We start from the raw sequence: 22,212 nt of genomic DNA, 5'->3' as shown, positions 1-22,212 counted from the left end.
ACAGCACCCCCTCCTCAACACTCCCCACCCCACACTGTATACTCTCAATCCATCACTTCTCATTAACAGCACCCCCTCCTCAACACTCCCCACCCCACACTGTATACTCTCAATCCATCACTTCTCATTAACAGCACCCCCTCCTCAACACTCCCCACCCCACACTGTATACTCTCAATCCATCACTTCTCATTAACAGTGGCGGCTGGTGGTCAAAATAAATGGGGAGGCAGAAAAAAAGCAGAGGTCTTGGGGTCCCCTTCAGCCACCATCAGCAGAAGAATCGTATTATTCTATTCTGACTGACAACACTTTTCATATCTTCTTAATGTTTTACCCCAATTCAAAGCTGTTAAACACAGCCAGCAGAACAAAGAAAACTGCAGCCCATCGTAATTGATTCTAATAAACGTGACTGCTACACACCGCCAGCGTATGTTTAAAACACAACATTAATACAGCATTTAGATTTCAAGACCACGTCACTTTAACATACTTTGCATAAAATATTTTCCAAGCAAAGTTGTTAAAGCAGGAGAAAGGCAGACACGAATCAAGCGCACCCTATCCACTTCATCTGTTCAACTTAATAAATGAACATCAGAATCATTCGATACCGTTCTGTTCATACGAAACGGATCTGTTTAATATAAAAGAAGCAATTCAGACAGACTTCAGTTCTGGAGCAGGAACATTACTGAGCTGTATGTCTTGAAGCAAAGCTGACTGATGGGAAACCGACACCGGTGTTATTCTGATCTGACAGTTTTAACATTCATTTTCTTGTTGGCTAATTGTTGTTGTTTTGTCTGATACGCAATTTACAGTTATATAATAAATCAGAGTGCTTATATGTAATAATAATGCGCGCAAGACCACGCAAGCTGCTGCCGTTTTGAAGAAACCACTGAAACCCCTGAATGTCGTGCTTTAGGAGCTGCGCACGCACTCGCACGGTGACGCAGGTACAGTGACGCAGTACAGTGACGCAGATCTCCGTTCTGCACACAAACCCTTCTCGATGTAGAACCCGCCAGAACTGAAAATTCAAACCACTTCCATCAGCCAATGGAAGGGCGAGAATAAGAGCCAATCAGAACGCATTCTGTTTGACCAATGAAAATACGGGTAGGGCTGGCGGACCTATTTTCCTCGTGGCCAATCAGGACGCAGACGGCTCTGTGTGTGTCCGGGATATCCCTGTAAGCGAAATGTCGCGATATCCGTGACGTGTGTGCTGACTGAAAATATAAATAAAAATGGTCTGATCTTAAATGAAAAAAGACAAATATCATGCTGTTTGGTTTGGAGAAAATGATACAAAATACTAGTTGAAATTTCTCTCGTGTTACGTGTAATACCACAGCATTGGGGGGTATATCTAGGGGTTTATATTGACACAACTCTTCAATTTGATAAACCCATTAAAGATGTATGTAGTAAAATTGGAAGGAAGCTTGTAGGATTGTGTGGTCAGCGCCACTGTGTAAGCTTTACAGCAAGGTTTAAATGAGTTACTTGTGTTCCCTATTCTAGACTATAATGATGTGATGTGCGGGTCTGCTAGTGAGGAATCGCTGAAGAAGATCGATACAATGTGTAACAGGATGTGTATCTGTGTGCTCCCGTGTACTCCGCTAGCGCATCACTGCAGCGCGTATTCTACATTAAACTTGCGATCGCCTGCTAACAGAAGGAATTATCACTGGAATCGGATTCTCTTTAAAGGGGCACACAACACATTACCAGTTTATTTAAACAGCTTGTTTCTGAGTTTACCTGTAAATACAGCCTATCGTAATGTCTGAGACACACAATACTTTAATATACCGTCTGGAAAAAGTGCTGTGGGAAGAAAGTCTTTCGTTTTGTTCTGCTGCTACAGACTGGAAGCTGTTACCCGCAGGACTGAGACCTGACATCTCCTGTGGGAATTAAAAAAACAAACCCTGTTGTTCTAGTGCTTAAACAGGCTTGTGTGTGTGCTGTGTAAATCTGAGGTGTACTTTGTGTATTGTCTTGTCATTATGCGTTTATATTATTTTTATTTTTGAAACCTGTAACCTGCTGCTGTTATTTCTAGCACGCTTTGTAAACGAGCTACTTGTAGCTCACATGGCCTTCCTAAATAAAGAATTAAAAATCAAATAAATAAATAATAAAGAGCGCGTCACGTTTACGGTTATAACCGCACTGAAATATACTGGCTTTAAAACAAGAAAAGACAACCGATGCAGCTGCGCAGCAGAGACAAGAGAACGAGGCAAGCGCGTTTATTGTTTGGAAAGTAACTGTAATGTTATTACTGCCATTAAAAGCTAAACGCGTTATATTACCTCGTTATTGACTAAAGTAATATTATTACAGTAAGGCGTTACTAAAGTAACGAGATGCCGTTCAAACCGTCATCACAAACATACGTGTAACAGAACATTCCTTAATTTTACATGTTATAGATCTGGGGCTAAAACACGAAGTCAGACTCTTCAGCCCTGATATTAAACAGTTGTTAATATCAGTTGTTTAATTCCTAATCTTAACATTGTAATATTTGTTGGGGGATTTAGAAACAGTTTCATAGAATATCTGATTCGGCAGTTTCTGCTCCCCCTGCTTGTCTAAACCTGGCCTCAGTCCCAAACCCCGCCTCTCAGAGCTTTACACAACTCCAGGAAATCAGCGCAGTGAAGTTTCGTTTCTTGTGAAATCGTCAGTCTCTCTGTCTCGCTGCAGCAGAAATGGCAGAAGCGAATATTCTGGTAGCGCATGACCAGTTTAGCTGTTCAGTGTGTCTGGAGCTATTGAAGGATCCAGTCACTACAGCATGTGGACACAGTTACTGTATGGGGTGTATTAAGAACTGCTGGGATCAGGCTGATCATACAGGTGTCTACAGCTGCCCCCAGTGCAGAAAGACCTTTACCCCAAGGCCTGATCTGTGCAGAAACACCATGCTGGCTGAAGTTGTGGAGAAATTAAAGAAGACAGGACTCAATCCTCCTCCTGCTCAAAGTTATGCTGGACCTGGAGATGTGCCGTGTGATGTCTGCACTGGGAGAAAGTTCAAAGCTGTGAAATCCTGTTTGACGTGCCTGGCCTCTTACTGTGAAACACACGTCAAGCCACACTATGAGGGGGCTGCTTTCAAGAGGCACAAGCTGGTCAATGCAATTGGAGATCTGGAGCAGAAGCTTTGTGCTGAACACCAGAAGGTTTTGGAGGTCTTCTGTAGAACCGATCAGACGTGTATTTGCTTGTTGTGTACACAAGATGAACACAAGGGCCATGATACAGTCTCAGCTAAGAAGGAAAGGAGTGTGAAACAGGTAAGGGTTTGAACCATTTCCTTGTAGCTATCCTAGAAGATAAGAATTCCCATGGATATTTAACATGTCTGTTTACTAGGTTATACAGTTTCACATTAGATCAGATTTTAATTGTATATTAAGAGCTATTTAAAGAGCCCTAGTTTTTTAATTGCTCTATCTAAACTATGATGTGCTACAATGTATTTCAGGGTGTAACAGGGGTGTTGTTATGGGTGTGGCTATCGCTGATTGACAGGAGAGACACAGGAGGTTTTCTATGATACAAAAACACAAAACATTCAAAACAAAACACTGCTCGAAAACAACTAGAAAATAAAATTTGACCAAACAAGAAAGGAGGTCCCGCTCCAGGAACAGTCTCCCTGACACCTCCTCTCTAGACTTGGGTGGGATTAAAATCCTGGATTTGAATATGCCCTACCATATCTAGCACACACTTGACTGGCAAAAATATTATTTACAATCAAACAAAAACACACTATTTACACGGGCAGGACCTCAGCCCTGCCTCACAGGGTAAGAAGGATTTGTTCAGCTGTTTTGTGGTGCATTGGAATTTGTAGTGTAAAATTAGCATGATTTATATTCCTAGTGTTTTTTATGTATCTTGCAATTTAATAAAATCATAGATCAGTTTCATTGTTTAAGACATTATAGTTTAATTAGTTAAACTTTTTAAAAATGACATTCCCAGAAAAGTCAATCACCTAATTTAAAAAAGCAAAAAGATCAAGATTAATATGATATAAAATATACAAGATTAATATGATATGGAGTAGTGTTTCGGGCTCTGGTTTCTTGACCGGAGGGTCGTGGGTTCAGTCCCAGGTGGGGGACACTGCTGCTGTACCCTTGAGCAAGGTACTTTACCTAGATTGCTCCAGTAAAAACCCAACTGTATAAATGGCTAATTGTATGTAAAAAATAAAGTGATATCTTGTAACAATTGTAAGTCACCCTGGATAAGGGCGTCTCTTATGATAAAAATTAATAATATACAAGATTAATATGATATAAAAAATACAATATTTACATGATACACAATATAAATCGGGCAGAAAAAATAGCTTAATTTGGTGCGTTAAAACACATTTTTACATGATTAAAACAGATATGTTTAAGTTAGTTTAAAACGAAATTTAATAACCTATGTGGGATTTTGTTTGTTAAAATCTACAATTTCTTTCGCTCACCCTACTAGTCCCCTCTTTCCTTTGCTCTCTTCCACAGTGAAGTCCTTCTGCTCACGGGCTCATTCTTCTGGGGATTTTGTGTATTTAGGCATTTTTTACACTGATTTCATTGTTTTGTATCAGTGCTGTTTTATCTGTGTTTATCGATTGAAAACGGAAATCAGAAGCCCTAAATATCCATTAAAGAGAAAGCTGCTTCAGTTTCCTAGGTGCTTAACAAAACAAACATGTAACACATGCTAGATCAGCCATCATTCACTGTTACTAGTATGAAACACTACCATCTAGTGGACAGCTACTGTGGATCAAGTGTCCTTTTGTATTGCTGGCAGCTGTGCACTAGATGGTGCTGTATCTTACTACTATACACACATGTTGTCTGAAAGTGCTGCCTTTGTCCAAGTTTAAACCACCTCCAAGGAAGTTTTCAATTTAATTCAGCTATCACATTTAAACATGGATTAAAATGAGTGGTGCAATTTCATTATATTTAATCTTTTAAATGTTTAACCTTGGATTAATTTTAAACAAGAATTAAAGTTTTATGCAACATGATTCAAATATAATCCTTGATTTAATCTGGGTTAGTGGTTAATCCACGCTGGTGCATTCGACCCTTAGGGTATCTGTTTACATAATGTGTGTATTGTTAATCTAACTCCATATTAAGGGGAGAGAGGTGTGAAAACACAGCCTGCTCTGAAATAGTCTGTATTGAGTGTGACAGGATATCACTCAATGCCCCGTCAGAAATGTCACTGTGTCACTCTGTTTCTACACAGAAGCAGCTGGGAGAGACACAGACAGAAATACAACAGAGAATCCAGGAGAGACTCAAAGAAATTGTGGAGCTGAAACAGGCTGTGGAGACACTGAAAGTGGGTATTGAAAGAGGGGGTTATTCTTATTATTATTATTATTATTATTATTATTATTATTAACAGATGGACTGGAACACATCTACAGAAGTTTACTGTCTATGCCTGATGTGTTTTTGATATCAATTCTAACCATGTCTCCTCTACTGTGTTCTTTCACTCAGAGATCTGCATGCATAGAAATAAAGGAAAGTGAGAAGATCTTTACTGAGCTGATCCGATCCATTGAGAAGATCCACACTGAGGTTATTGAGCTGATTGGAGCTAACGAGAAGGCTGCAGTGAATCAGGCTGAAGGACGCATGAAGAAACTGGAGCAGGAGATTGCTGAGCTAAGGAGGAGAAACGCTGAGCTGAAACAGCTTTCAGAGACAGAGGATCACATCCATTTTCTACAGGTAACATCACTGCTTGTTAGAAAATCTCAAGTCCATAACTGGGACGGTTTCAGACAGACCTCTCCAATTGAATGAATCCTTGCTTTTCCCCAGGAATGTTTTGGACCCCATTCTGTTTCACTGAAAACTCCTTTTCTCCACTTTCCTGTTGTAGAATTTCCAGTCTCTCTGTGCCCCTCCTGAAGCTGGAGACTTACCCAGCGTTACTGACAATACAGACATCTCTTTTGGGTCTGTGAGGAAAGCTGTATCTGAACTTAAAGACCATATTGAGGACTTCTGCAAGGGGGAATTAGTCAAAATAACCACAACAGGTTGGTGTGAAATAGATTCCTTTGGTAGAGATTTCTCAAAAAAACCATGGCTTGAGATGGGACAGGACTTGCAAGACATTAATAAAGACCTCTTGCAGATTGCTGGCTATATAAATAATGTAGTATTGAGAAGGGAGGAGGCAGCAGAGAGGAGGAAGGAGTGAGGAGGCAGCAGGGAGGAGGGAGCAAGGAGGGCAGAGCAGGGAGCATTGGAGAGGGAGCATGGACGGAGAAGAGAGAATTAAGCAGGGAGGATGGAGGAGAGGGTGGAAGAGAGAGGAGGGAGCAGGAAGGAGAGATCAGGGAGGAGACAGAAAAGAGGCAACAGGGATGAGGGAGCAGAGAGAAGGGAGCATGAAGACTGGAAGAGACAGCAGGGAGGAGGGAGCATGAAAGAGTGAGCAAGGAGGAGGGAGCACATAAGTGGGAGGAGGCAACATGGAGGAGGGAGCAGAGAGAAGGGAGCAGGGAGGACGGAGCAGAGAGTGATGAAGCAGACTGGAGGGAGAAGGGTGCATGCAGGAGGGAGCAGGGAGGTGGTAGGAGGGAGAATGGAGGATGGAACGGACTGATGAAGCAGAGAGGAGGAAGTGATGTGAGGATGGAGCAGACATTGACTGTTGTATGTTTGATGCACAAGGGTGTCCTAATATGGACACCGTACTGTTGGGCAAAGATATGTGATGGAGAGGAAGGAACACAAGACTCTAGTGCAGTGGCAGACGTGTTCACATTGACTTTGGCTGCTGCACCGATACAGAAGGAATACATATTCATTGTAATCATGAACATCTTGAAGTACGGATTTTTACATCCTGAAATGCCGTGAATAAGCCTTGTTTCTTTTCAGATTGCTGTTTGGAGTCTTGTGTGTGTTGTGTATTAATCCACATGTTTCAATTCTATTTCTCTCTCTTTTTTTTACACACAGTGAATGAAGTTGCAGTTTACAGTCTGCAGGCTCCAGAGCCAAGGAACAGAGCTGAGTTTTTAAAATGTAAGTCTGTTTTCACTGAAACATTTGATTGAAAGATGAGTCACTCCATTGAGAGAAGAGCTAACACTACAGAACAGGGAGGGGTGGAGCTTGAGGGAAGCAATTATTATTATTAATTAGTAATTGTGAAGCCATTAATCTACACTCCTCTCCAACAAGTATTGGTTCAGATGAATACATGCAGAATGACTGGGGGAGGGGCATTTGTTGCCTGTTTTTCCACTCAGACCTTTCTCTCCCTAAATATCTTGGTATCCCTGAATAGATTATCATCCCATCTTTTAATACATGTACAATGCATGTGAAACCAGTTGTGGGGTAAAATGAACAGCTATCCCTCCCAGTCATCCTGTGCTGGTAGTAAATGTATATTGCAGTATCACTGCACTTGTGGGATGGATTGCTCATTAAAATATTAGACAGATATTTGAAGAGTGGATGATATTCTATTGAAGATATTTAGTAAGCAAGGGGTCTGAGTGGGTAAAATGGCAACACATACCCTGTAGGAACATTAAGTGAACTGTAATTGTATGCAGAGCTGCATTTGATTGGTTCCAATTGAAGAAGTTTGATAAGATCGAGGAATTATAATGAACAAAACAATCAAACAGCAAGAGGGTTTAAAGGGTTCATAAGGACCTTTGTATTTTATTGTGTTGCATGTTCCCATGTGTTGCTACAACTGTTTACGTGAGGTGTGTGTATTGTTTTAATTATTTTTATTTTTATTACATTTTGACCACTTTTTTATACTTATAGATAGCTTCACATGTAACTGCATGGGCCTCTCAGAACTACATTTCCCATCATCCTCCTGCTTGCATATGTAATTAAGATGGAATTACTAGTGAGCAGGAGGATGGTGGGAAATGTAGTTCTGAGAGGTCCATGCCAGTCCACGGGAAGCCATCTTGAGGCAGAAAATGCAATTTAAAAGTTTAAAAAAGTGGTCAAAATGTATTAAAAAAAATAATTAAAACAACACACTCACCTTCCATAAACAGGATGTGAGGATGCAGCAGACAATGACTGTTGATTTTCTCAGTGATTTGACTTTTCTAACCGTCTCTCCTCTACCCGTCCTCTTCTCTTCAATCAGATTCCTGTCAGCTCACACTGGACCCCAACACAGCGTATAGAAACCTCTGTCTGTCTGAAGGGAACAGAAAGGTGACACTGAGGAGAGAGACCCAGAGATATCCTGATAACTCAGAGAGATTTGATAGCTGGTTCCAAGTGCTTTGCAGAGAGGGTTTGTCTGGGACTCGCTGTTACTGGGAGATTGAGTGCAGTGGGGGAGGGGTTTCTATAGGAGTCACATATAAAGGAATCAGCAGGAAAGGAGGGGATGATTCCTGTGGCCTTGGATACAATGACAAGTCCTGGAGTTTGTCCTGCTCTGGTTCCAGTTACACTGCCTGGCACAATAACAATCAAACTGCAATAACTGCCCCCCGCTCCCCCAGAATAGGAGTGTATCTGGACTTTAATGCCGGCACGCTGTCCTTTTATGGCGTCTCTGACACAATGACCCTCCTGCACAGATTCCAAACCACATTCACTGAGCCGCTCTATCCTGGGTTTTATATTTATTCTGGTTCCTCTGTAACAATCTGCCAGCTGAACTAGACTGTTTTGTGTTGTAAGAAACCCTTTGTATTGAACTCCCTGTCTGTCCTCTCCACTCCTCGGGTGAAGGGAATGTTCAATCTGACACAACTTTGGATGAAAGTTAGGGGGTAAAACGGCGCCACCTGCAGAGCGAAACGAGGGGAATTATTTGTTTTTAGCAACGAATGGATTTCATACGAAGTAACTGTATTTAATTTATTTTTTAAGAATTGTTATGTTTTATATATATTTTAGAAAATGGCATTCAATAGTCAGTGCTGTAACAGTTTTAAAAAAAGTGAACTTAAGTTTGCTTTATTGTGTGTGTGTTTTTGTTTTTTGATTTCCTTAAAATGTTTAATATTTCAGATTTTAGTAATGTGATTTAATAAAAAAAATTAACGTGATAGACTGACTTTTTCTTATTTCTTAATACTCATTAACATGGTTTTTCAAATGAGAATGAGAAAGAAAGAGGGGAATGAGAGAGAAAGAGGTGTGGTAAAGCATAGGGAAGCATTGTAAAGCACAGAGAGGTGTGGTAAAGCATAGGGAAGCATTGTAAAGCACAGAGAGGTGTGGTAAAGCATAGGGAAGCATTATAAAGCACAGAGAGGTCTGGTAAAGCATAGGGAAGCATTGTAAAGCACAGAGAGGTCTGGTAAAGCATAGGGAAGCATTGTAAAGCACAGAGAGGTCTGGTAAAGCATAGGGAAGCATTGTAAAGCACAGAGAGGTCTGGTAAAGCATAGGGAAGCATTGTAAAGCACAGAGATGTCTGGTAAAGCATAGGGAAGCATTGTAAAGCACAGAGAGGTCTGGTAAAGCATAGGGAAGCATTGTAAAGCACAGGGAGGTCTGGTAAAGCATAGGGAAGCATTGTAAAGCACAGAGAGGTCTGGTAAAGCATAGGGAAGCATTGTAAAGCACAGAGATGTCTGGTAAAGCACAGGGAAGCATTGTAAAGCACAGAGAGGTCTGGTAAAGCATAGGGAAGCATTGTAAAGCACAGAGAGGTCTGGTAAAGCATAGGGAAGCATTGTAAAGCACAGAGGTGTGGTAAAGCATAGGGAACCATTATAAAGCACAGAGAGGTCTGGTAAAGCATAGGAAAGCATTGTAAAGCACAGAGAGGTGTGGTAAAGCATAGGGAAGCATTGTAAACCACAGAGAGGTGTGGTAAAGCACAGGGAAGCATTGTAAAGCACAGAGAGGTGTGGTAAAGCATAGGGAACCATTGTAAAGCACAGAGAGGTCTGGTAAAGCATAGGGAAGCATTGTAAAGCACAGAGAGGTCTGGTAAAGCATAGGGAAGCATTGTAATGCACAGAGAGGTCTGGTAAAGCATAGGGAAGCATTGTAAAGCACAGGGAGGTCTGGTAAAGCATAGGCAAGCATTGTAAAGCACAGAGAGGTCTGGTAAAGCATAGGGAAGCATTGTAAAGAATACATAGGTCTGGTAAAGCATAGGGAAGCATTGTAAAACACAGAGAGGTGTGGTAAAACTTAGGGCAGCATTGTAAAGCACAGAGAGGTCTGGTAAACCATAGGGAAACATTGTAAAGCACAGATAGGTCTGGTAAAGCATAGGGACGCATTGTAAGCCACAGAGAGGTCTGGTAAAGCATAGGGAAGCATTGTAAAGCACAGAGAGGTGTGGTAAAGCATAGGGATGCATTGTAAAGCACAGAGAGGTGTGGTAAAGCATAGGGAAGATTGTAAAGCACAGAGAGATCTGGTAAAGCATAGGGAAGCATTGTAAAGCATAGGGAAGCATTGTAAAGCACAGAGAGGTCTGGTAAAGCATAGGGAAGCATTGTAAAGCACAGAGAGGCCTCGTAAAGCATAGGGAAGCATTCTAAAGCACAGAGAGGTCTGGTAAAGCAAGCATTATAAAGCAGAGAGAGGTCTGGTAAAGCATAGGGAAGCATTGTAAAGCATAGGGAAGCACAGATAGGTCTGGTAAAGCATAGGGAAGCATTGTAAAGCACAGAGAGGTCTGGTAAAGCATAGGGAAGCATTGTAAAGCACAGATAGGTATGGTAAAGCATAAGGAAGCATTGTAAAGCACAGAGAGGTGTGGTAAAACATAGGGCAGCATTGTAAAGCACAGAGAGGTCTGGTAAAGCATAGGGAAGCATTGTAAAGCACAGAAAGGTCTGGTTAGCATAGGGAAGCATTGTAAAGCACAGAGAGGTCTGGTAAAGCATAGGGAAACATTGTAAAGCACAGATAGGCATGGTAAAGCATACGGAAGCATTGTAAAGCACAGAGAGGTCTGGTTAAGCATAGGGAAGCATTGTAAAGCATAGGGAAGCATTGTAAAGCACAGATAGGTCTGGTAAAGCATAGGGAAGCATTGTAAAGCACAGAGAGGTCTGGTAAAGCATAGGGAAGCATTGTAAAGCACAGATAGGTATGGTAAAGCATAAGGAAGCATTGTAAAGCACAGAGAGGTGTGGTAAAACATAGGGCAGCATTGTAAAGCACAGAGAGGTCTGGTAAAGCATAGGGAAGCATTGTAAAGTACAGAGAGGTGTGGTAAAGCATAGGGAAGCACTGTAAAGCACAGGGAGGTCTGGTAAAGCATAGGGAAGCATTGTAAAGCATAGAGAGGTGTGGTAAAGCATAGGGAAGCACTGTAAAGCACAGAGAGGTCTGGTAAAGCATAGGGAAGCATTGTAAAGCACAGAGAGATCTGGACTCTAACCCTGGGCTTGAGACTCAGCTCAGTGATTTGGATTCCTGAACAGCTTCTTAGTAAAGGTATTATTCAGCATGCCGCCGCACCGTGAACTAATAAGAAAAGACTTTCAGTACCTGGCAGGCTCTTGTGACATATCAGGAGGGTCATTCTCTTTACTCCTTCTTCTTCTCCTTGGAGTCGGGTCCATGCCTCTCTCTACTGAATCACTCGTTCCTCAGTTAGCTGTGTTTCTCCTCTGCAACACAATTGAAACAAGTCCGTTGTTAAAGAGTACAGCGCTTCAAATGTCATTTTTCTTTCTCTTTCTTTAGAGCGGCCCCTTATCTTTTCATGCTGTTTGAAAAGATAAGTGTTCGTTTTTGGAAACGTCTGTGTTGCTAATTGAGTGTCATGGGGTGGGGGTTACACTGCCATCCCTACCTAAAGGAATGTGCAGCAGGTGTCCAGGTGTCAATCAAAGAATTGATCATCAATTACCCCTTTGTCTTCGTTTGTTTGTGCTGTGCTTTCACCTTCTGCTACGGTTGCCACCTTTGAGATACGAAAATACCAGACGCCCCCCCCAGCACAAAATAAATAAATAGGGTACACACACACACACACACACAGACACACACACACACACACAGACACAGACACACACAGACACACACACACACACACACAGACACACATATGCACACACACACAGACACACACACAGACACACATATGCACACACACACAGACACACACACACAGACACACACACACACACAGACACACACACACACACACATATGCACACACAGAGATAGTACATTGTCTTACCTTAAACTTCTATACATGGACATGGAAGATGCAGTCTTGGTAAATAACTTTAGTTTAGCCATCTCCGAATGTGAACTTTTTCCTTTTTCTGAATTTTGAACTGTTTCCATTATACTGTCCAGTTCATTTCTTGAAGCTGTATTTTTTGTTTGATTTAGCCTGTTCTGGATACTGACATAAAAAACCTCAAGACACGAGTAGTTCAGATTGCATCTAACACAAAGTTCACTTTTAACTGTGTCAATGCTGAGGCGATTTCTCTCGTCGGTCCACAGATTTCCCATAACACTGAACACGCGTTCTATGATCGCATTACTGCAAGGTACTGAGAAGACATGCTGAACCATTCTCAGAAGTGTTGGGCATTCCACTTTCTTGAAAAATGCACACCATTTCTCCACAGGCCCTGTGAGAGTCATCCTCAATTAGCGCTGGGGCAGCGGTGCGTAAGACGCAGTACTCGTGTACAGATCATCATTCATGCCCGCCGCAGAATTTGCTTTCAAAAGGTTGTCCAGCTTCATCAAATCATCCAACGATTGCACAGTCTTGAAGTTTAGTGAAGAAAATACTTTAAAAGGGGAATCTTTGAAAGCGAACCACTTCTCAAGGTAAGCCACTGCACGTGGCAATTGCAGTTTGCCTGAATGATCAGAGGTTGCAGAGCCTTCCATTTTGCAAAGACAGAACAGTTTTTTCCATAATTGACGGATGTGTTGTCTGCCCCGTGAGCACACCCGTCCTTAACGTCCAGCCCATGGTCTGTCAGAGCACCAGGAATGCACTCAAAAATGGATGCTGATGTCTCATCAGACTCCTCATAAAAATCCTAAAGAACATTGCTAACCCCTGTTCCTATGTCAAAAAAACGGGCAGCCAATGGGAAACATTTTCTGTTTCCCTTGTTAGAGGCATCTGTCGCATCTGCAAATGGAGATCGGCTGTCTTTCAGTTTCTTAACTGCGGTCTCAACAGAAAAAGAAAAAGGCCCGAGTACATTCACCACCAGACTCTGTATTTTGGTTCGACCCAACTGCACCTTGCTTGCTCCGGGTGAATCAGCATGCAGTCGTGTAACAAGTTTACTGCCACAATCCATTGACAGAAAGCTGTAATGATGTTTAACACCATGAAACACGTAGGCTAACTCACTTGCCGTTACAGTGTCTTCTCTCGCTGTATTCCTGGGTGGTCTTGGTCTTGCATACACTGTCTACAGCTGCTTCATGTTTTTTTCCCTTTCCTGTGCTGCTTTACGGCATCGACACCATCAAACTTCACAGTGAACTTACACTCGCAGGCAGTACCACGGCAATCGTACTGTCTGCCGTTTTAGCGAGCCAGTCTTTAAAGTCTGATTCTTTTAACCAGTCGTCATTGAAGACACAGGTCCTCTTCCTCTTAGCTTGTGCTATCTGTCTTGGTGGAGTGGTGGGAAGATTGTCATCTTCTTCATTTGTCTCTGCCATGGTGACTAACGTTACAGTTTCGCTACTTAATAGTTTCGCACTTCTTCATTCAAAGGGCTGTCAAACTTAACAGCAGCGCGCATGCTCACACCAGATAACACACAGCGGTGAGCACTCAAGAAAAACATCACGGCACAGCGTTTTGGTGGCTTACGTTGTTACCTCAATTCTTTCTGGTGCATTTACACACCGCTGTGTTATAGTATTTGAGTTTCACTCATACAAGCACAACATGTGATATTAAATTGTTTATTGTAACACATTTTTTAGGAACACATCCAATAGCGTAGAATGATTAGAATTACCAGACATCTTCCAAAAAAAAGGACAGGGGGTCAAAGTACATAAAAATACCGGACAGTCCAGTAAAATACTGGCGGGGTGGCAACCCTAGCAATCATTAACGAGGGGAGCACAGAGCACCCCGATATACTCACAGCAGAACAGCCTCCATTCACAAAACCTATAGCAACGCGATCATTAACGAGGGGAGCACAGAGCACCCCGATATACTCACAGCAGAACAGCCTCCATTCACAAAACCTATAGCAACGCGATCATTAACGAGGGGAGCACAGAGCATCCCGATATACTCACAGCAGAACAGCCTCCATTCACAAAACCTATAGCAACGCGATCATTAACGAGGGGAGCACAGATTTGCAATTTCCAGTCAAATGTAATGTTTCTATATTTCAATCTGTGCCAAACGTCACTTTAAAACCCGTGTATTATGAATGTAAAGCCTAGTCCGGGTCTGTCCCGCGACACATGCGTTTCATTTACACTATAATGCGGACTCACAGGAACATAATATTTCTACCTGTGCTGAGTGGGAGCTGCAGAGGGACTGTGTTTTACGTAACTTCGTTAAACTGCAATAAACTCTCTGTCAGACTTTCTGTGTCCTCACCTCGGACTGTATAAAGCAGGATAGGACAGTCAATCCCGTGATGCAGTTCGGTGCTCAATTACAGGCGCCATTTGTGGAGCCCACTCAGTACTGAATACATTGCGGAGATGCTGTGGTGCAGCGCCAGGATAGACCGGTGTTTCTTTTAATAACAATACAAAATATCGTTAATATAAAGAGACTGACTTATTTATGCTTGATTATGTCAAGAAACATTTTGCCAGGGCGAGAGTGAATACTTTAAAAGCATTGCGAGCGCGCTGTGAAAGAGCTCTACGGGCTCCGGAAATGTGTCACTGTTTACTAACTCCACCCACTTGTGACATCATTGTCCTATCCTTCCTTATATAGTCCTAGGTCCGCCCCCAGTGCTTCGTAAAGCCGACAGCTATTGGCTGGTCTCGACACACATCATACAAGAGATCCGTCAGACTTTCCAACAAGCAAGACTTTCATTTGACGCGCGTTTTATGGAGCCTCGTTATCATAACGTCTCTTATTATCATTAACGCCCGAATTATAATTATACAATTTTAAACCATCAAAAACGAAACCTGCCGAACCTCTGGAACCAGACCGATAAAAAGAAACGCAAAGCTGGATGTCAAAAACGGAAGCAAAAGACGACAAAATAAATAAACTGCAATAAACACACTGTCAACCTTTCTGTGTACATTTCAAAATGATTATTCCTGTGAAGGAAGTGTTCTGTTTTCTGTTAACTGTTTACTAAGTAGGCTAAAGTAAAAAAAAAAAAAAGGGCGCTACAGGTAATAATTAGATTATACTGCATTATTATTATTATTTCTTAGCAGACGCCCTTATCCAGGGCGACTTACAATTGTTACAAAATATCACATTACAGATAAGAGCCGTTATAAAAATACAGTCAAGTCAGCGGCAAACAGGAGCAAATTCAACTAACAATACAGAAAATAATCACGTTTGAGAGCAAATTCGACTAAGAGCCGTTAAACGTCTCATAAAAATGTCGCGCCCCCAAAATAAATATAGCTAGACTACGCCACTTATGTTTAAAGAAAATAAGGAATTCTGTTCTATTATAATTACCTTCTACTTTCATTGACACAGGTTCGAATTATCAACAAAGGGGGACAGCAACTAGCCCACATCAAAGAACACAGAGGAGTAGCAATATGCAATTCTTTATTAAAAACAGGAAATAGTCAAAACTTGGCATTAATATAGCACACCTCGTCACTAACAGGAAAAGTCAAAGTAATACAGTAAAATAATGTGCATGACCAGTCCTTATTCAATATTGCACTTGCCCTGGCTGGATTGTCGGTAGGGGACGTCGTTCCAATCTCCTGCCACCCCAAATTTCAAAACTGCTCAATTATCCTTTCCCCAACAGGGGGCGCCACTCCACCACTGAGTCCAAGCCAACAGACTAATAACACCAAGCCTTCCCCAGAGTCAATTGAGTGGAGAAAGAACGTTTCAATCTGCAACAGAGCAGGGCCTCCAGTCTCGATCTAAAATAAGATATTGCACACGACACAGGTTTCCTAATAAAAATAAAGCAAAGGATCAGTGCACTTCAAGACATTTCAATTCATCTGCTAATTTATACAACAAATTAAAATAGTATAATAAAACCAGAGAGATTACTATTAAGCAAATTACTAATTAAAATTAATCACACATATCTATAACCATATATCAATACACATATATCTAGATCTAAGTATAAATACAGTATAATCTAGTAATAGATATAACCTAGCAGCATATACAACCTAGCAGTTTTATGTAGTTTAGCAACAGATACAATCTAGCAACGTTATATAATTTTAGCAGCAGATACAATTTAGCAGCATTGACTAGTGTAGCAGCCAAGTATAATCTACCAGCATTTGTAGCAGTAAAATACAGCCCTGCATCAGTTTAATTCTGGCTGTAATATAAGGCAGGGAACAGGGAAAAGACTCCGCTGATAAGTTATAATACAAAGTAACAATAGCTCAATGAGAAGGTGTGTGACTACTGCAGTTCAAGCATAATGCACCACAACAAAACACTTAGCTGATGGATGACGACCCACAACTCCCAATCCAGCGTCTCGGGCAGCTCTCTCTCTCAAAGTGCTCGTGCTTTTCACTTCTCTGCAATCAACGCCGCTCAGCTGGTCGTCTTCAACTCCTCACGTCCCGATTTCTCTTCAGTCTCGTTCTCAGTACACCAAGTGTCCCGTACTACTGCCAACAACACCCCAAATTCCTCATATCCTGGTCCCGTGCCGCTACCTGCAACACTCCGATCTCCTTGCTTTCTTTAGTCTTATATTTGTGTTGTTCTTTTCTCTATCCCCGCATTCTGCTTTCTCCCTATCTTGTTTCTTCCTCTTTCTTTTCGTTCCGCCTTGTTCTAACTTCGTTTCCTTACTTTGTTTTCTGACCTCATTTTCTGAACTGCGTCTCTCTATATCATTTTTTTTACTCCCTCTTTATAGTGCACAGCTGATTAAATTATTGTCCACACCTGCGATCCAAACAGTGATTTCAAGCGGTAGACACCGGTGACGTTGCCATAGGAACAGGTAACACAGCGTGTGTACGAAAACGTAAAAACAAAATAAATCAATACATCAATAACGTGCTTAAATTAATCATTCCAACAACACATTGTGAAAAAAAAGGAAAAATAAATAAAACATTCTAAAAATCACAACAATATAATTCAATAAATCACATACACCCGTGACAAAAACAGTGAATTCGGTTTCCTTTCAAAGTAAATTCAAATACACGATACAGGAAATAGTTCTAATTGAGAGCAGTAGATTGCTCCAGTTAAAACCCAACTGTATAAATGGGTAATTGTATGTAAAAATAATGTGATATCTTGTAACAAGTGTAAGTTGCCCTGGATAAGGGCGTCTGCTAAGAAATTAATAGTAATATTGTAATAATAATGATTAATAAAAGCGACAGAGCGGTGTGTTCTTGTTATTGGTAAAGTGAATCTGGTTTGGTGTGAATGGGATTTCCTTTGCGTCACTTTGCCCCTGTTGTTAATGTAGATTTTGTATCTATATCTGGATATTCCCTACTGGAAATTTACACAGATTTATTGTATTAGAATGCAATACATTGTGACAGAATTGTATTAAAACATATTTTACATGTGTATGTGTTTGAGATGAGTCATGCGAATCACATTTGAAATGCATATTCAACAGATAATCACATAAGAAATGTATATGAAAGACATTAAAACATGATGGAAATGCATTACATTTGAAAACAGGTTTTTGACGTGTTTCTAATGCATTTTGTTGAATCACATTCATTTCGAAGTGTAGTTGATTTTCAAACTGGAGTCCCCTTATTCTCGTGTGTGCACTAAATAAACTGCAGGGCCTGCATCAAAACAATGAAATATCCAACACAATACCAAAAAGAAACTTCACAAGTTTAGAATATGAAACGTTAGTTTGTTCTTCTTCTTTGGATCATGTAGGCAGTTTCATTGATAGTGTTGTATTTAAGGGGAAGTACAGCCTATAGGTGTTTTACATTGTTTACAATTGAATCATCTTAAATGTTTTTGTTTTTCTAAATTGCTTGAATCATAAAAATGTTTGCAAAGCTTTAAAATGTGGAACTTTGCTGACATTAATCAAAGACAAAGCGCGATTCGGTTAGAGATTGCAGCCAAAATCCCCACAAGGCAGCAGTGTGATGGAAAGATGCACACAGAGCATTTGTGTTTGATTTTTCTGCAGTAAAATGGTTAAAAGCTTCCACACCAATTCAAATATTCTCTTCATGTATTGGCACAGTAAAAATCAGCCTTCAAAGCATCCGAAAATGATAACGCAACATTTGTACAGTTTACCATGTAGGCTGCTTTGTTACGTTTGTTAACACAGTGTTTAATACAGCATTTCACAATTGAAAACGAAATGTATGCTAAATACAGCAGCATGACTGAAGTAAAAAAATGAGCCTTTTATAAAAATAGATTCACTAGAACAACATTGACAATTAACAGAAAATAAAATCTAAAAGCAACGCTCACTTTATTACTGTTATTATCATGACGTGATTTAGCAGACCCCCTTATCCAGGGCGACGTGCGATGCATGTAACAATACAAATCAATACAATACACCGGTTCCAGTTTGTACAAAAGAAGGTTTGTTGGTTAATCCTTGCAACTCGAGTCTACCCAGCAATGATAAACAGTGTCCAGAAAGCAGTCTCGCTGACCTTTAGTCCTTATGATTCGCTCCATTTGAAAGCGCTACATTGTGATCACGTGTAGCGCGCTGTGCGGAAAAATGACAAGCCCCTTTAACATTGCACGAAATGCCTGCATCTTTCCTGTCATTTGCAGCCATCGGTTTAGATGTGAATGGGTGCCAGCCAATGAATAAATAAATAGATAAATAGATAAATAAAACCAACAGGAATTTTGCAGCCATTTTGTTAGCTGTAACATTTCTGATGTTTTCTAGTTTTTCTAGCAGGGAAAGCACATATAAATCTATAATATTTTCAAACGTCATGATTTCTGGTTTGATCGACTATCATCCCAACCTGAGTAACACATGAACTCGTCTCTCTCTAGAACATTTGGGAAAGCACAAATATACATTCTGTCATTGGCTGACGTAATGACACATTCCCCCCCAAATCTAAAGGTGAAACTGCAGTCTCCTGATTAATATCCTCCACTTCACATAAAAAGGAACATTTAATTGAGAAATGTTTCCATTTTACATGAAATCTCTTCACAATCTGCAAAGGTCTTAGGATGACAACAAAATCTCTCCTGTCTGGAAAGGACACTTGAACCAGAGCAGTAATGAATGCAAATCTTTCGTTAAAACATACAGCATAATTAGCTCTCCTAGTCTGCCCTGTGTGAGTAATAGAGGAACATTTTACATTACCAATTTTAAATCGAGTGTACTCCTCTGAAGCCAAACCTGATAAACTCACATTATATAATACTTCAAGCACAAGTCTATGAGAAATGCCCACTTCATGACAATGACCAAGACATTCAACATCTGTACGCACTGCTAAAATACTCCTGGGAGTGAAGGACTTAAAGAGCTGATGCAACATAACAGCACATTCATGGCAAGCATTTGCAAAATAAAAACTGCTATTAAATGGCAAATCCCTCAGAAGGCAAACATTTCTGAATATTTGCATTGGAACACCTTTGAACCCATGACAGAAACCAAGAATACAATGATTAAATGATTCAAAAGGAAAGCATGACCAAGCCCACATAGGACCCCAATCGCGGACAGCTTGAGGAATATACAAGAACAGATGAACACTGTAAGAACTGTGTTCCTTTCCATACAAAGGCTGGACTAGTTCTAGAAAAGAATTGAGATGTAGCTGCACTGCATCTAGCTCTATGATAGAGAGTTCTCTTTGGAGTGGTGCATAAATTGATGCAACTAGCAATGACCAGTGAACATAAAACTTCCACCCCAAACGTCCTCGCAACAAAGGTAGGGAATAAAAAAGGAAAAAGCTTCTCCATTCATTTGCCTTCCAGTACTTCTGTACTTTTACAGACCGTGGGTATCTAGTCACTTCCTCTGGAGGCGTCAAGCGCTGTGGCTCATCATCTATGGCTGTAATCTTACCACCCATATACCAAGGATCTGCGTGATGACAAGAGTCAAACCACAATGATGCCATTTGTTTAACTACACCTAACAACACTGCATGCATATAATCGGGTACATAGCCATCAACTGCATCAAAACAAGGAATAAGCATCAAAGGAGACGGACCCTTCACTCCCTTTTTGGGCTGACCACCATCCAGGGCATCCAAAGAACATTGTAGCATTGAATCATGAGTTTGCACTACATTGGAAAAGACATCGGGCTATACATGACAAAACCCCCTACCCTTGGGCACATGCTCCCTTTTCTGTTCACACCAGCTACATCCATACTCTCCATTACACTGTACCAGATTCTGTAAAAGAGGCCTTGCAACCCTGTCACATGTACACATTACAGGAAAAACCCTGCTAGTCACAGAATTCGGAGTGGAAGGGTTTTCCCACACAAACCCCTCATTACCCAACTTTACAGTTTCTCCAACAAATGGTTTAAGGAAGGTGTCAATGCGTGGTTTGGAGGTGCCACACCACAAAGCTGTTAAAAAGGAATGTTTCCTGTGCAGCTCTGGAGCCATTTCATTTCCATGGAACTGTAGGGGCTAAATTGAATACAAGGATGATTTAAACACTGCTACTCTATCAAAATTCCATGTTAGGGAGAAGTCATTTTTGCCAAACTGTCAACCAATTTTTCAAAACACAATCCATCATATACATCACAAAAGACATGACTTTTGGTACATTTTTCCCAGTCTATGATGTGTGTAGCTGCGTCAGTAAATTGCTAGAAATCTTTTAAGTTGTTTTTCAATTGGCAAATAAATAAAATAGCTCTTCATGTTATCAAGTAACAAGGCCTCATTCCAGTCTGGGCAGCTGGTGCGTGATGGATCAGCTCCACAATAAGAAAAACAAACATGGCAATAAAAGAGAATTTCACAACAATCTTTGTAGTTAGAGAAGTGTTTTAACAGTTGGAAAACACCAGGAGGAAACACACCTGGACATATGACATCTAATAACTGTGATAGATCTGTTGTTGCTTCTGTACTTAAACCATGTTTCAAAATAACAGCATAACCCAATAGAATCGATTGTGCCTTGGTGACAGTGGAGCCGTGGAAAAGTGCATCATCACCATTTTCAATAGAATAATATGATGATTCTTGCTGAATGTCATCAGTTTCATGAATATTAGTTGAGTTACTTGGCACAAAATTCCTTGATCCCAATTCCCAATACAGCATTGTTACAAGATATCACATTATTTTTACATACAGTTACCCATTTATACAGTTGGGTTTTTACTGGAGCAATCTAGGTAAAGTACCTTGCTCAAGGGTACAGCAGCAGTGTCCCCCACCTGGGATTGAACCCACAACACTCCGGTCAGGAGTCCAGAGCCCTAACCACTGCTCCACACTACTGCCCTAATTGTTTATAAATGATCTCTTTGGATTTCTGAAATGGTTGGATAATGTTTTTCCTTGTGATTATTATTATTATTATTATTATTATTATTATTATTATTATTATTATTATTATTATTATTATTATTATTATTGTGGTTTAATTGTTTTTAAATTATCTCATCGGATGGTTGAAATGGTTGGATAATTGCCCTAACAAGCACTTAATTAGATGCATTTCGTCTACTCATTAGGCAGTTCAGAGTTTCAATATTTATTTATTTATTGCTTACTTGAACAACAATGTGAGAGAAATATCATTAAGCGTGGCCTTTGTCGCCCTCTTCAGGACAAACTCTGCAGCTGCAAAGAGCTGATTGAAATCCATTCTTTTCACTTGGGAAATGTAGAGCTATTCACACAACCTTGAGGATTGTTCTAAGCGCTGTTTTAAAGACTCTTTATATATATATATATATATATATATATATATATATATATATATATATATATATAGATATATATATATATATATATATATATATATATATAT

The 22,212-nt window shown here is 40.5% G+C and overlaps 1 protein-coding gene across 1 annotated transcript; it reads left to right on the top strand.

Annotated features, from left to right (window-relative positions):
• The first annotated feature begins 2,098 nt into the window (after nucleotides 1-2,098).
• Nucleotides 2,099-9,715, top strand: LOC131723106 (tripartite motif-containing protein 16-like). The gene is made up of 6 exons (XM_059016517.1): nucleotides 2,099-3,326; nucleotides 5,305-5,400; nucleotides 5,565-5,798; nucleotides 5,953-6,112; nucleotides 7,044-7,109; nucleotides 8,212-9,715. The coding sequence occupies exons 1-6, from the start codon at nucleotides 2,739-2,741 to the stop codon at nucleotides 8,739-8,741; spliced, it is 1,674 nt and encodes a 557-aa protein (XP_058872500.1). The 5' UTR covers nucleotides 2,099-2,738; the 3' UTR covers nucleotides 8,742-9,715.
• Nucleotides 9,716-22,212: the final 12,497 nt, after the last annotated feature.

This window comes from Acipenser ruthenus, chromosome 53 (genome assembly GCF_902713425.1).
Source record: "Acipenser ruthenus chromosome 53, fAciRut3.2 maternal haplotype, whole genome shotgun sequence".
Lineage (NCBI taxonomy): Eukaryota > Metazoa > Chordata > Actinopteri > Acipenseriformes > Acipenseridae > Acipenser > Acipenser ruthenus.
The sequence above is the reverse complement of the archived record's forward strand: the minus strand, read 5'-3'. Positions and strand labels throughout refer to the sequence as shown.

Bases quoted from the DNA above. Each gene is read 5' to 3' on its own strand.
- LOC131723106 (XM_059016517.1), top strand. From the start codon at position 2,739: ATGGCAGAAGCGAATATTCTGGTAGCGCATGACCAGTTTAGCTGTTCA. The intron at 3,327-5,304 runs GTAAGGGTTTGA...GTTTCTACACAG, and splicing joins AGGAAAGGAGTGTGAAACAG to AAGCAGCTGGGAGAGACACA. The intron at 5,401-5,564 runs GTGGGTATTGAA...TCTTTCACTCAG, and splicing joins AGGCTGTGGAGACACTGAAA to AGATCTGCATGCATAGAAAT.